This window comes from Megalobrama amblycephala, linkage group LG24 (assembly GCF_018812025.1).
Source record: "Megalobrama amblycephala isolate DHTTF-2021 linkage group LG24, ASM1881202v1, whole genome shotgun sequence".
NCBI lineage: Eukaryota > Metazoa > Chordata > Actinopteri > Cypriniformes > Xenocyprididae > Megalobrama > Megalobrama amblycephala.
The window spans coordinates 6407413-6423827 of NC_063067.1; the positions used below are offsets into that span (position 1 = coordinate 6407413).

The following is a 16415-nucleotide window of genomic DNA, read 5'->3' on the forward strand; positions in this document are numbered from 1 at the left end:
TTCGCGAACGTCTCGTCAATGGGAGGCATCGACACATACCCATACTGGCCCAATCCCTCCACATCAGCGAAATTCCCCCGCTGATGCAGATGAATCCTAGCCGAATACGGGTTCTTCCATGCCTTCTTAACCTCAGAATGCAGATCCGGAAGGAATGGAAGGCTCACTGGAATTACGGGGTTGTGATCGGAGAGAAACCGCTCGTCCAGCCTGCCGCGAGCGGGCTCTCTTCTCACGCGCTCCCACGGCAGCTGCAGCCTGCCGGCGGCGCGCTCCACAACCTCCAGTAATTCAACATATGCTGGACAGGGGGGCTTGGAGGAAACAGAAGCGACCTCGGTCCCTTCTTCCTCCTCCATAGCCACCTCCTGCTCTTGGGGGCTTTCCGCCAGAAGAGCACTCGCCCCTGGATCCGATGATGTCAAGGAAAGGACATCATCGTCATCCAGGAGCTCATCCCAGCCAGCCGCCGCCTGAGGTTGAGAGACCGTAACACCTCTCTCAAACTTGGCGGCGAGCTCCACCTGTGAGCCCCATGAATGCAGCCGCCGCTCGGCCTCAGCGCGAGCGGGACCGGATCCACCGGGCACAGGTGTCGACGTCTCTTCCCTCGAGAAGAGAGCCAGGCGGGAACGGAGCGTTTTCATAGGAAAACGTTCACACTTCTCACAGCCAGCGTCCTCAAACGCTGCCCGTGCATGCTCCTCTCCCAAACAGATGACACATAAGGTGTGAGGATCCTCCGGAGTCAAAAACCTCGGGCAAGGATCCGCACACTTCCTGAAACGTTTAACTTTGTCCTCAGACATAGCTAGACCAGAAATACTCACTTGGAGAAAACGACAGTGCAACGACACAAACAGTCCCGAAAGACGAAAAAGATAGTGACTGTCTCTCCAGGCGCTCCCTTTATACATCCGGGTCGCGCCGTATGACGTCATAGGCTGTCGCCGGCCAATAGCGATTGGAGTTGTTGGATAGTGCTTTCGACACCTGGGTCACGTGACGATTCCCCCAATGCGTTCTGTCAACGCAGAGTGGAGTTCCCTTCGAAAGGGAACGATGGAGAAACTTCAACCACATTTAACAGTACATTAGCAACATGCTAATGAAACATTTAGAAAGACAATTTACAAATATCACTAAAAATATCATGGATCATGTCAGTTATTATTGCTCCATCTGCCATTTTTCGCTATTGTTCTTGCTTGCTTACCTAGTCTGATGATTCACCTGTGCAGATCCAGACGTTACTGGCTGCCCTTGTCTAATGCCTTTCATAATGTTGGGAACATGGGCTGGCATATGTAAATATTGGGGGCGTACACCCTGACTGTTACGTAACAGTCGGTGTTATGTTGAGATTCGCCTGTTCTTCGGAGGTCTTTTAAACAAATGAGATTTATATAAGAAGGAGGAAACAATGGAGTTTGAGACTCACTGTATGTCATTTCCATGTACTGAACTCTTGTTATTTGACTATGCCAAGATAAATTCAATTCAATTTGGTAAATCTGGACAAATCATGTAATTTATACAGTTTGTCAATATAGACACATTGATGTCCTAAACCACGATAAGATCGGTTTGTGTGAGAAACCAAACAGTATTTATATAATTTTTTACCTCTAAAACACCACTATGTCCAACTGCGTTCAGCATCCGGTTGGTGAGGTCAAAAAACATTCTGATGACGCAAGTGATCGCTTATACTTCAATGAGAGCGAGACATCACTTCTGTTGTCAGAGCGCGTTCAGACCTCACTAACTGGATGCGCAGGGCAGTTGGACATAGTGGTGTATTAGAGGTAAAAAATGATATAAATACTGTTCAGTTTCTCACGTAGACCGATCGTTTCGTGTCTTAGGACATCAATGTGTGCCACGAGCCACAGAGTTTAATTTGGATTTGTCTGTGCATGTTTTTTTACTCTTATAGATTGGCATGCATTATATGACTGACAGACAGCAACGGTTGCAGTTAAAAATCATCATTTGTGTTCTACTGAAGAAACAAAGTCACCCACATCTTGGATGCCCTGGGGGTAAGCAGATAAACATCAAATTTTTATTTTTGGGTGAACTATCCCTTTAAAACATAACTGACTGTGTTTACGTGAATGCTCGCCATTTTGACATTATTTTGTGTGTATTTGACTGTTTAAGCACAATGAGAGGCGAAAAATAACTCAATTTAGTACTGAGAGGCAACTTTATGTGCACGCACTTTGGGTGTAAGCCAAAAATCTGATGAAATTAGTAAAATTATACGCAATACACACAATCCCACACCAAAATTCAAGCTCTGTAACACCAATAATATTTTTTGGAGCAAATGAAATGATTGATTGAGGCAAGGACTGTTTGTGTGTCAACTCTCTGTCAGAGAGATGAGAGAGAGAGAAAGAGCAGCTGGTATTGTGTGTCTGTTCTGAGGAAAATGAGTATTGGAAGCATTTCAGATATTTCAGTATCGAAAAATCAATATTTTTGACAACACTACACTGCACTTAGTTTATTATTTCGTATGCCTTTTTAAAACACTACAATTGAAAAATGTATATATCCAATTCAACCTGCCAAAAGTGGCTAGTAGGAGTGACTGTGTTACACACCTGCATTTGGTGGATTGGCAGGTGTTAATGTCAAGCCCTGGTGACTCCCATTAGAACATTAGGAGTGAGAACAGGTTGCATTAAAAGGTCATACCATGAAAAAAAAACAGGCATAATACCTGATATTTTGTAATAAATAAATAAAACAATAGATGTACTGTACAAAATGCAATGCAATGACGTTGTCTCAAATAATTCAACTACTTTGCAAGCAATCTCATGTCACGCAATAAATGCATATCTGCTTATTTAAGGTTCAGATTTGAGATCTTTCAATTTTCCACCATCTGTTTTGGCCGCACTGACTTCTGTGGACGGTTCAAAGAGTTTATAAGGTTAATTCACACTAAAGTCAACGGTCATATGAAGAGCAGGATGTGAGAGCTCTCCTTGCGTATATGCAAGACACTCAAAAGAAATAGGCAGACATATCACGGGTTCTGCGCTTCCAGGAACTGAATGGGTTTTTCTCAGAAATCAGCTCCTGTTTCCATTGATGCCAGACACTTTCAGCCCACTGCTGTGCAATTCACACTCCTCTCTGCATCAAGTGGACTGTTGTTTATGTCTTGAAATTGGACATTTCAAGTTATTGGATGTGCTACATAAACTTAAAACACCATTTTCAACAACACCAAATCATATGACATCCTCAACAGATACTTTTACATCTTTTCTTCAAAGATAATTTGTAACTTAGGCAACCATATTGCATTAGCATTGATTAAAACCATGTATGAAAACCAGGGGTGATATTTTGGATTCTTGTTGCTTATTTTGTACTTGTTATGTCAGACCAGGTTGCTTATTTATAATTGCAATACAGTTTATGAGCATGATTCTTATGGAATATGGGTAAATATAAAGGCTCTTAATTTAGTACAGGTGGGCCAATAATAATGAAGAAAACAAGTTTATTAAAAATTCAGATTTGATCATTATAAATTATATTTTAAGAAAACAGATTTTCTAAATTGTAAAAATATTTCAGAAAATTAGTTTTTTTTATAGTATTTTTGATCAAATAAATGCAGCCTTGGTGAGCATAAGAAACTCTGAAATGTGAAAAATCTTGCCAACCCCAAACTACTAAAAAGTAGTGTACCACAAATTAAAACACATTAAAGGATTAGTTCACTTTCAGATTAAATTTTCCTGATAATTTACTCACCCCCATGACATCCAAGATGTCCATGTCCTTCTTTCTTCAGTCAAAAAGAAATTAAGGTTTTTGATGAAAACATTCCAGGATTGTTCTCCATATAGTGGACTTCAATGGAGCCCAAATGGTTGAAGGTCAAAATTACAGTTTCAGTGCAGCTTCAAAGCATTCTACATGATCCCAGATGAGAAATAAGGGCCTTATCTAGAGAAATCATTGCTCATTTTCTAAAACAAAATTAAAAAATTATATACGTTTTAACCATAAATGCTCATCTTGAGCTAGTTCTCTTCTTCTTCTTCTCTATTTGAATTCCAGCAGTGTAAGTGTATTACTGCCCTCCTCAGGTCAAAGTTTGCACTAAATTGTCATATACAATATATAACAAGTATATAGTATATAACAATTAGTTCAATTAGAAGAACAATTAGAAGAGAGCTAGTTCAAGATCAGCATTTATGGTTAAAACCTTAATTTCTTTTCGACTGAATAAAGAAGGACATGGACATCTTGGATGATATGGGGGTGAGTAAATTAACAGGAAAATTTTAATTTGAAAGTGAACTAATCCTTTAAGATTTTTTTTAAAGCAGGGCATGGAGAACTATAGACATAAAATCAGCTTGTTATGTATTGTAATCATTATCGAGGTTTACCTGGACACGACTAGAGGCAAAATCAACATCTTCAACATCCTCATCAGCAGCTCTCCAGGGAACTGGAAGTATTTCACTTCCTGGTGGAGAAAAAAAAGACACAACAATAAACAAAACATAGACCAGTCGCAGAGTTCAATGAGGCGTTTATGAGAGAAATTGCGGAGAATCATCATGTGAGAGAATTTTTGATATGCCGTGGTGAGATTTCTCTTCCCCAGTGTTTTGGGAATAATGGTTTTGTAATAGTCCTCATGCTTCAGCTTTAAAGCTGCCTGCAAGTGCTGTTCAGTAGTCAGGGCTTGATTCAATATAATCAGGATTTGCTTTCATACTGTTGGAATGAAGTTTTAACCTTTAATATTCCCCAAAACTCTCCAAAGACAGTGAGGTTCTGACCCACAATTTTAGAGATTATGCCTTTGTTTCTTAAAGGGATAATTCACCTAAAATTTACTCACCCTCATGTTGTTCCAAACCTGTAAGATTTTCATTCATCTTCGGAACACAAATTAAGATATTTTTTTTGATGAAATCTGAGTGATTTCTCTCCATTGACAGCTATTCTGGTGTGTTACGCAGCACGTTTGAGCTTCAGCAAGAACCAATGAGGTTCATTCTTGTGTTACGCATCACGTTTGAGCTTCCGCAAGAACCAATGAGGTTCATTCTCATGTTACGCAGCACGTTTGAGCTTCAGCGAGAACCAATGAGGTTCATTCTCATGTTACGCAGCACATTTGAGCTTCAGCGAGAACCAATGAGGTTCATTCTTGTGTTACGCATCACGTTTGAGCTTCCGCAAGAAACAATGAGGTTCATTCTCGTGTTACGCATCACGTTTGAGCTTCCTCAAGAACCAATGAGGTTCATTCTCGTGTTACGCATCACGTTTGAGCTTCCGCAAGAACCAATGAGGTTCATTCTCGTGTTACGCAGCATGTTTGAGCTTCAGCAATAACCAATGAGGTTCATTCTCGTGTTATGCAGCACATTTGAGCTTCAGCAAGAACCAATGAGGTTCATTCATGTGTTACGCAGCACGTTTGAGCTTCAGCAAGAACCAATGAGGTTCATTCTTGTGTTACGCAGCATGTTTGAGCTTCAGCAATAACCAATGAGGTTCATTCTCGTGTTATGCAGCACATTTGAGCTTCAGCAAGAACCAATGAGGTTCATTCATGTGTTACGCAGCACGTTTGAGCTTCAGCAAGAACCAATGAGGTTCATTCTTGTGTTACGCAGCATGTTTGAGCTTCAGCAAGAACCAATGAGGTTCATTCTTGTGTTACGCAGCATGTTTGAGCTTCAGCAAGAACCAATGAGGTTCATTCTCATGTTACGCAGCACATTTGAGCTTCTGTTCATGTTCGCTGGTTAATGTTTATATGTGAATTAAAGCCTAATATACATCTGTTCACAAAGTGAACATGTCTCTTCAGAAAATTTGGACTAAACTGCTAAACCGGCAATTCATATCGATTCGTTTTACGATGTTTTCATGAACTTTTTGAAGTATCACAGTGTTAGTTGTGTAGCTGTCAATGGAGGGACAGAAATCGCTGAGATTTCATCAAAAAGATCTTCATTTGTGTTCTAAAGATGAATGAAAGTCCCTAAAGGTTTGTAACAACACGAGGGTGAGCAATTATTGACAGAATTTTCATTTTTGGGTGAACTAACCCTTTAACTTCAGGCAGAAAACAGCTAGCATCAGCAGATCTTACAGAGTTGCCTAAACACTTCTCTTCATCAGAACTCGGCAGTGACCACAGTCCAAAACTGCCCAGCGATAATGCCCAAATCTCTCTCTCTCTTTGGTTGGATGTTTGGCCTGTGGTCAGGACTCTGAGAAAGCCTCTTTACTTTAAGCTCTGCCTGTTTTGTGGCATGCTATGAGAGCAGAAGACTGCCAGAGCGGAGAAATTAATCCATCTTAAAACTGCAGAGCCGTACTCCATCCACTGCTCACATAGACAAATACACATATATGAATGTAATATACAGTCAAACCAAAAATTATTCAGACATTTTTGATATTTTTGATATATTTTTACTAGTGGGTGCAGGACAATAGTTCATTTATGTAAGTGAGGATAACAAAATAAAGTAAATTGTGACATATTATACATATTAAACCCAAAAATTCTTCATACACCAGTAAAATTGATTAAAAAAAATCGGAACTTTATATTTTTGTGGGAACCATGGTAGATTTTCTTCAGGATTCTTTGATGAAAGTTCAAAAGAACACCATTTATTTGAAATATAAATCCTTTAAAATGACCCTAATGACTCATGACGGTGGATATGAGGTATATTAATGAATCCTGAAAGAACAGTTTAAACTGTTAAAAAGTTTACATAAAAATATTAAGCGGCACAACTGTTTTCAAACCAAACAAACATATGTTTATATATGTTTAAATATTTTATATTTTTCGATCACTGTAATATAGAGAGAATTAATCTCAGAATACAGAAAGTGCCCTTGATACAGAAAATGACCTTACTCTGCTGCATTTCAATTACTGATTACTCTTTAAATGGAATGGCTCCTTACAGAGGCCAATCATTTCTGAAGAGGAATAGCAAATGTTCCTATCTGCCTGTTGCATTATTTAAAATAGATGTTCTCTTGGATTACATCACTTTAATTACAGTGGGAGACACTTCATTGCAAGTATTGATTAGGAAATGTCTGAAAGGACAAGGACGAGCATTGTGTTTTTTCTTATGTTGCAAGATGTACAGGTCCATATTTTACAATGGAACAATGATTGCCAATCCATTATTTCTTTAAGAACATCTTATGCTTTGTTTCTGAATGCTCAGTTTTTGAGGTGGAATTGTAATGCCTTTGTCCCTACACTCTGAGAAGAATTACAAAGCAGTTGTTTAAAAATTAACCATTGATTTGTGCATAAGTGGCTCATCTGTGTGTGAGAGCAGAGGCCAGATGGCACACTTGTTCTCCTAAAGCGTAACAATAAACAATAAGGTACATCATGCTTTTTTATAGTGGTTAAACAATGACTGGGCGGTATACAACAGTACAAATGTGTCCTGGGAGACTTTAAAATTGTGTTTAAATGGTACAAACCGCCTTTTGGTATGAGGAGACAACAACAATAACAAGAAATCAAGAATATGTAATCATATTGAAAATACAGAACAGGATATTTCCCTAACAAGTCAAGATGGGAAAGAAGTTACAGTTACCGGTAGCTCTTTACAATAAGGTTCCATTTGTTAACTTTGAAACAATGAAAAGCAATTCTAAAGCATTAAAGGATTAGTCCACTTTTAAATAAAATTTTCCTCATAATTTACTCACCCCCATGTCATCCAAGATGTTCATAAACGATACCAGATGAGGAATAAGGGTCTTATCTAGTGAAACGATCGGTCATTTTCGAGAAAAAATTTAAATGTATATGCTTTATATAGGCGAACATTTTATTTATATAAAGCACATACATTTACATTTTTTTTTTAGAAAATGACCGATCGTTTCACTATATAAGACCCTTATTCCTCGTCTGGTATCGTTTAAAGCCCTTTAAAGCTGCACTGAAACTGTCATTTTGACCTTCAACCATTTGGTGCCCATTGAAGTCCACTATAAGGAGAATAATCCTGGAATGTTTTCATCAAAAACCTTAATTTCTTTTTGACTGAAGAAAGAAAGACATGAACATCTTGGATGACATAGGGGAGAGTAAATTATGAGGAAAAGTTTATTTGAAAGTGAACTAATCCTTTAAACACAGAAAAAGTTCAATTTTCATGATATGCCCCCCTTTAATGGACCAGAGATAACATGAACTGATGTTGAACAGTAACACTAATAAATGCTAACTAAAAATGCTATTTATATATAACAAAGGTTAATAATAATAATACTGTAACAAATGGATTGTTCATTGTTACTTATGTTAGTTATTGCATTAACTAAAGTTAACTAATAGGACCTTATTGTAAAGGGTTACCCATGTTAACATTGATTTTTAAAATGAAAACTGACAAAATTAACTTTAGTAATTATGTAACAGAAATATTGATGACATTATCTTGCACTACATGGAGTACATGCAAATAAAAAGATGCACTGATTTATTGTTATTATGAGTTATCTTGTCTTTTGGTTTCTCCGTCTAGTATGGGATGTTTACAAGCAAAACATGAACAAGTCCTTCTACTGTAGCAGTCTGCTCTGCTCTAAAAGCCTCTCATGAAAGTTTTTGAACACAGTGCTTTTTTAGACTCTAAAAAGCAATTTAAGTGCGAGTGCTTTAGTGTCCTTGCTGAACCGAACATAGCTGATGTTTAAAAGCAAAAAGGGTTGAACAGTGAAGACCTGAACCTTCACTGCAGAGCCTCATTCAGATTAATACAGAATTGCTGCGGTTCACAATGAATTCCACTAGATCTGAGAATGAGACCCATTGAGGCTATTTGTATATTCTGAATGTATATTGTGAATGTGTTCATTTATGTACAGACCAAGACTAATTTCCCTAACTGGGACAATAAAGTGTAACCTAACCTAATCAAACCCTACTAACCTTTGAGATCGCCTTCACAATGTCAACTTATGCCAATGTCAACAACTTTTCTTTCTCTTTCTCTGGAATATCTGGATATTAATTGTGATTAATTATCGTGATTATAATTTTTGAGCAAAAGAATCGTGATTATCATTATTGTGCATCTCAATCCATCTATTGGGTGAACTGACTTCCAAAAAGTGTTGGTCTATAAAAAAGTACTTTAAATAGTCAGCATATCACTAACATGTTGGTGAACACTGTAATTTCAGAAGTACAACTATCACAAAGTTTTCCCATCAAGTTTTTCCTGAAGACCTCAGGGCACCTGCTTGAATCCTGCCATCTAGTGGAACAAGCCCACTAATTTCTCATGAGATGAATGGAGCTGAAGATCAGCTGTTAATCAGGTAATATTGTTCCTGAAGCTTTATGTTTCTTCACATAAGAACCCTGAAGTGGACTAATTCTCACACACTCATCTCGATCGCACACAATAGCACTGCATGAAGAACAGACAGAATTGAAGACTTAAATATCAATCTGTTCTTCACACAAAATTATGGTATGACTTTGTAAAAAAAAAAAAAGATCATTAATATTTTTTTAAGCTTGACAGACATGGTCACTACATGTAAATGAGTAGCATACTTTCCATGCTAATATATATATATATAGAACAACTAAGTTTGGTTGAAAAACCCAGTGGTTAGGTTAAATGTTTGCCCAACATGCTGGGTAGTTATATTTAACTGAACTATTGTTTAAATATTACTATATGACTGGCTTAAAATGAAGCCAAAAAAGGTTGGAAATTAGACACATAATTAGTAGTGGCAACAGTATTCAAAAGGCAATTTGTTTATTGTTAATTATTATTCATTAAACTGTTTAATAAATGTTCATTTATTAAACATTAATAAATGTCAATTTCCAACATATTTTGGGTTCATTTTAAGCAAGCAGTATACAGTATTTTTTAAACAATAGTTGGGTTAAATAAAACTACCCAGCAGGTTGGGAAAACATTTAACCCAACCACTGGGTTAAAACAACCCAGTTGCTGGGTTAAACCCCCCCCCCCCCCCCCCAAAAAAAAAAAAAAACAATTGCTGGATAAAACAACCCATTCACTAGGTTAAAAAAAACACTAAGTTAAAACAACCCATTCACTGGTTAAAAACAACCCATTCGCTGGTTAAAAACAACCCATTCGCTGGGTTAAAAATAAATAAATACATAAATAAATAACTGGGTTAAAACAACCCAATCGCTCGGTTAAAAAAACAATCACTTCGTTAAAACAACCAAATCGCTGGGCTAAAAAAAAAAAAACACTAGGTTAAAACAATTCAATCGTTGGGTTAAAAAAACCACTAGGTTAAAACAATCCAATCGCTGGGTTAAAAAAAACACTAGGTTAAAACAACCCAATCGCTGGGTTAAAAAAAAAACACTAGATTAAAACAATCCAATCGCTGGGTTAAAAAAAACACTAGGTTAAAACAACCCAATCACTGGGTAAAAAAAAAAACACTAGGTTAAAACAATCCAATCGCTGGGTTTAAAAAAAACACTAGGTTAAAACAACCCAATCGCTGGGTAAAAAACAAACAAACACTAGGTTAAAACAATCCAATCGCTGGGTTAAAAAAAACACTAGGTTAAAACAACCCAATCGCTGGGTAAAAAACAAACAAACACTAGGTTAAAACAATCCAATCGCTGGGTTAAAAAAAACACTAGGTTAAAACAACCCAATCGCTGGGTAAAAAACAAACAAACACTAGGTTAAAACAATCCAATCGCTGGGTTAAAAAAAAAAACACTAGGTTAAAACAACCCAATCGCTGGGTAAAAAAAAAAAAACACTAGGTTAAAACAATCCAATCGCTGGGTTAAAAAAAACACTAGGTTAAAACAACCCAATCGCTGGGTTAAAAAAAAAAACACTAGATTAAAACAATCCAATCGCTGGGTTAAAAAAAACACTAGGTTAAAACAACCCAATCACTGGGTAAAAAAAAAAAACACTAGGTTAAAACAATCCAATCGCTGGGTTAAAAAAAACACTAGGTTAAAACAACCCAATCGCTGGGTAAAAAACAAACAAACACTAGGTTAAAACAATCCAATCGCTGGGTTAAAAAAAACACTAGGTTAAAACAACCCAATCGCTGGGTAAAAAACAAACAAACACTAGGTTAAAACAATCCAATCGCTGGGTTAAAAAAAACACTAGGTTAAAACAACCCAATCGCTGGGTAAAAAACAAACAAACACTAGGTTAAAACAATCCAATCGCTGGGTTAAAAAAAAAAACACTGGGTTAAAACAACCCAATCGCTGGGTAAAAAAAAAAAAACACTAGGTTAAAACAACCCAATCGCTGGGTAAAAAAAAAAAAACACTAGGTTAAAACAATCCAATCGCTGGGTTAAAAAAAACACTAGGTTAAAACAACCCAATCGCTGGGTAAAAAAAAAAAAACACTAGGTTAAAACAATCCAATCGCTGAGTAAAAAAAAAAAAACACTAGGTTAAAACAACCCAATCGCTGGGTAAAAAAAAAAAAACACTAGGGTAAAACAATCCAATCGCTGGGTTAAAAAAAACACTAGGTTAAAACAACCCAATCGCTGGGTAAAAAAAAAAAAAACACTAGGTTAAAACAATCCAATCGCTGGGTAAAAAAAAACAAAACACTAGGTTAAAACAACCCAATCGCTGGGTAAAAAAAAAAAACACTAGGTTAAAACAATCCAATCGCTGGGCAAAAAAAAAAAAACACTAGGTTAAAACAATCCAATCGCTGGGTAAAAAAAACACTAGGTTAAAACAACCCAATCGCTGGGTTAACAAAAAAAACACTAGGTTAAAACAACCCAATCGCTGGGTTAAAAAAAACACTAGGTTAAAACAACCCAATCGCTGGGTAAAAAAAAAAAAACACTAGGTTAAAACAACCCAATCGCTGGGTAAAAAAAAAAAAAAACACTAGGTTAAAACAATCCAATCGCTGGGTTAAAAAAAACACTAGGTTAAAACATCCCAATCTCTGGGTTAAAAAAACCCCCACTAGGTTAAAACAACCCAATCGCTGGGTTAAAAAAAAAACCACTAGGTTAAAACAATCCAATCGCTGGGTTAAAAAAAACACTAGGTTAAAACAACCCAATCGCTGGGTTAAAAAAAAAAATACTAGGTTAACAACACTAGGTTAAAACAACCCAATCGCTGGGTTAAAAAAAAAACACTAGGTTAAAACAACCCAATCACTGGGTTTAAAAAAAAAAACACTAGGTTAAAACAACCCAATCGCTGGGTTAAAAAAAAATCACTGGGTTAAAACAGCCCATTTACTGGGTTTGTCCATTTTCAACCCACCTTGGGTTGTTTTTAACCCAGCAGTTTTTAGAGTGTACGTTACCTGCGTACATGCATACAATATACTCACATAATAGCAAATCTATAGCAAATCTCGGCTGTGTGATTGCTTATATATTCCTAAAATGTAAACTATATTATTGTCCAGCTCTAATCTGCTAAATGCAACTAAAAGGTGTGAAGATATTAAGATATTATAAACAACATCATGATTTTCTTTAAAGCTGCTTTGAAACAATCTGTATAGTGAAAAGCGCTATATAAATAAATTTGACTTTACTTTATGTGGCCAATAAAGTCTGTTCAAGAAAATGAAAACCCCTCAGGTTTGTTTAAAAAGTAGATGACAAGATGTATTCAAATTTCCTGCAGTCTTTTATATATCAGCTGTGTGGAGATGTGATGACGTCCATACTTAATCTATGGTGATGTCCTGAGGAAAAGCAATACAGCACCCAAAATTAAACTTCTGGTATTATTTACTCGTCCTCATGTTGTTAGCAAACCCATATCACTTTCTTTCTTTCGTTATAATATAGTGATAAGAGACATCATTAATGTTTGTCCAGCTTCAAAAACCACTATAAATGAGTTCATAAGACTTGTGTGATATCTTCCTTGTCTTCTAAGGCCACACAATAACTTTGTTTGAGGAACGCACCAAAATGTAATTTGCTGACTGAAATCTTACCTTCCACCCTTGCTCTCGATTCTCTCAATTCAATTTAGACCTGGCACATCCAGGATGCACATGAGCTCCCATTCAGGTCACTCTTTGAAATGTCTCAATAAAGGGCACAAAAGATCTTTTTTGGGACAATATTGTTTGAGATTTTATTCAAAACCTCCTGCTGAATGTGTGAAATACTCCCGAACTCCCAATACCGATAGCATCATACCAAGCGCTGCAGGATTCATTTATGCTTTAAACAAAACAACAGAATCCTGCTGAGCTTCAGTGAGAGATTGCATTTCTACTCACGTCCAGCTGGTTTGACATTGACACACGAGTCTGGCCCCAGTAAGGAACATAGAAAGCAAAAGAACATCCCAAATCAGTCAAATCAAACTTTGTGAATCCACCGTTGCCAAAAAATGAAAACTATCCCATGATTTACTGACCCTTATGCCATCCTAGGTGTATATGACTATCTTCTTTCAGACAAACACAATTGGAGTTTTATCAAAAAAAATATCCCTGGCTCTTCAAAGCTTTATATATGCTGCTTCCTGCATAATACACTGAAGGAGGCTGTACTGTACCAACAGGTGGACTAAATGCCGCTAGTTGGAACAAAGTGTAATTTGCACTGCTGCTTGTTCAAAAAGAAAAGAATCCTAGCATTGGGGATTTGTTGCTTTTTCCTGTTTTACCAAACTCATCTTGAACCGTAACCCCAAAACTGCAGTATATACTGAACCGTGACATCTGTGTACCGTACGGTGTACATTTTAGGACATCCTCACACCTCAGTCATACAACGAAAGGCGTCATGCCTCAGACTAAAAGGCTTCAGTCATCGGACAAAATGGCATTGTGCCTCAAACTGAAAGGCTTCAGGTCTCAGGAAAAACAACGTCAGGTGTCAGGTCACATACAATTAGGCATTGAACGAAACAGCCTCAGACGAAGAGGCATCAGACGAAATGGACTGTGAAAGAAGCGAATTGCCCTGCCTCAATGCGATGTCACGTGCACGCAGTTTTCTGTTAAATGTTAAACGAAGTTGTATAAAACATAGCACGTCCTGATATTGCTGAGTTAGATGCGTTCCTGGGTCAACATATTTTGTTGATCCTGGAACAACATTCTAGTCTGAAAATTTAGTCTTAACCCTATTCCTATCCCTAAACCTAACCCTAACCATAAGTTATCCCAAAAATCAGAGGGAAATGATAGATGAATAATACTGATGTAGAAGCACCAATTCATGATTTTAAGCCTAAACTTGACATAATCTGTAAACTTGTCCCTCAAATCTGATTGGTTGATTTGAATGTTGTTCCAGGATCAACAAAAATGTTGACCCAGGAACATGTTGAACTCATCAATATCAGGTTATGCATAAAAGATATCCCACTGAGATTATTTTGTAAATTCATATTATTTGCTAGTTTTATTTGCATGTATAAAAAGTTAGCCAAATAACACATTGCAACTAGCTTGCAATGCAAACAATCGTTAACACATACGAAAATTAACCATGGTTAAAAGTGTGTTAACTATGATTTTTTTAAAAGAGGTAAAAAGTCTTTCGAGCTATTTGACTGCAGCTGCTTTGTGTACAGAGGTTACCAAGGAAACGGCTTTATTTCTGCTGTTCCAGCGCCACCTACTGTCAGAGAGGTGATTAGGCAAAGAAAGGCAATTTTATTTATATAGCACATTTCATACACAATGGTAATTCAAAGTGCTTTACATAAAAAGGAAACAAATACATAAGAATAAAAATGGAATGCATAAAAATAACAATAAAAACAGAATACTACTATCTGGATGAAAGAGTCACATTTTACATTTTCATTTAGCCCGTTGCTGTTTTCTTTTTTAAATCATTTTTAATGCTCGAATAACAATAACATGAAGAACATTGCCAAGGGATTACATAAATAGCCTACATGAATACCATCAGTTGATAGATTCTACATAATTAACATGCATGCACTGTGGCTGTTTCGTTCGATGGCAAATTGTACGAGACCTGAAACCTGACGTCATTTTTCCTGAGACCTGAAGCCTTTCTTTCTGCAGCGCGATGCTGTTTTGTCCAGTGACTGAAGCCTTTTAGTCTGAGGCATGACGCCCTTTCGTTGTATGACTGAGGTGTGAGGATGTCCTAAAATGTACACCATAGTACCATTGCACCCTTAATATATGCACACATTTTCTGTGATCATCTGTGACTATTACTCTCAAAACACTCTTTCTCAATGCAACTATTCAACAAGTGCATGCTATGTCTTCTTGCATCTCATTCAATACTGCTAGTCACACACGGCACAGCAAATCCAAGAATATTCTCACATCTGAAAGAGAATGAAGAAACGCTGCTGTGCAGATTGCACTAACTGCATGCACAATAGGGATAATTCAGATTCTGTGCTTCTTAAACATCAAAGCTAACAAAAAAGACTATTCTTCAAAGTGTCTGTAAACAGTTTTGGGTCCAAATGGGAGTGTTTTGTCTCCCATTTGCTTTTCCAAAAACACGATAAACACAGAAATACTTCAAACTAATGCGAAGCATGACCATCTCTTCACGACCCACAGCATCCTTCCCCTGCCAGTGCTGAGATTGCATTGCTATCACTGAGCTTTACACACAAACACAAAGCACCTCTAACAGATGTAGACATAAAGGCACTCTGCTTTTGCTCCCCACAATGCAAACAACAAAAGAGAGTCTGTATTGTGAGAAAGTTTTCTGAAATCAGCTTGGAAATCTTTCTAGCAGAAGCACTTTGACAGGGTTTTACATCCATCAAGAAGCATGTCAAAGTTGCTTGTGTATGAAAAATTGCATTTGGGGAAAAACACATCCAATGGATATAAGAAAAAATATGATGTCAAACATCGAAATAGTCAGTTTTATTATACTGCAGAAAAAATGTTGATCACTTTAAAAGAATATTTGCACCAATTTAAAAAGACATAAACAGATAAATTATGACATTTTCATGATTACAAGGACACATTCCATATTGTAAATTTCAATGTATTTTCAAGTATGTGAGTGTATTTGTATTTGCATTTGTATTTGTATTTGTAGCTACACTTTAAAGTGTAGCTATGCAAAGTGTAGCTATTGCAGTATTTATTATAAATTATCCATGCACATATATATATATATATATATATATATATATATATATATATTAATGTCCCTTGTAATCTTGAATCAAAATAACTTCACCTCTCTCTTGCAATGACTTCTCTTCTCTGATGACATGTTTACTGGTGTGAGGGCGGGGCAACCTGTCACTCACATGAGATCCACCAATAGCAAACCACAACCATTGAATCAATTCCACATGCCCCGCCCTA

General features: G+C 36.9%; 1 protein-coding gene and 1 long non-coding RNA gene across 2 annotated transcripts in view; one reads left to right on the top strand and one right to left on the bottom strand.

Annotated features, from left to right (window-relative positions):
* LOC125260069 overlaps window positions 1-1999 on the top strand; it is a 29167-nt gene extending 27168 nt beyond the window's left edge. Inside the window, exon 4 of the long non-coding RNA XR_007182966.1 lies at window positions 1940-1999. This is a non-coding gene — a long non-coding RNA (uncharacterized LOC125260069). The remainder of the gene's footprint in view (window positions 1-1939) is intronic.
* The window catches only part of slc1a7b (solute carrier family 1 member 7b), a 66366-nt gene that overhangs the window by 42535 nt on the left and 7416 nt on the right, over window positions 1-16415 (bottom strand). The window contains 1 exon segment of the mRNA XM_048178208.1: window positions 4434-4513. Within this exon segment, the coding sequence (XP_048034165.1) occupies window positions 4434-4513 (80 nt within the window).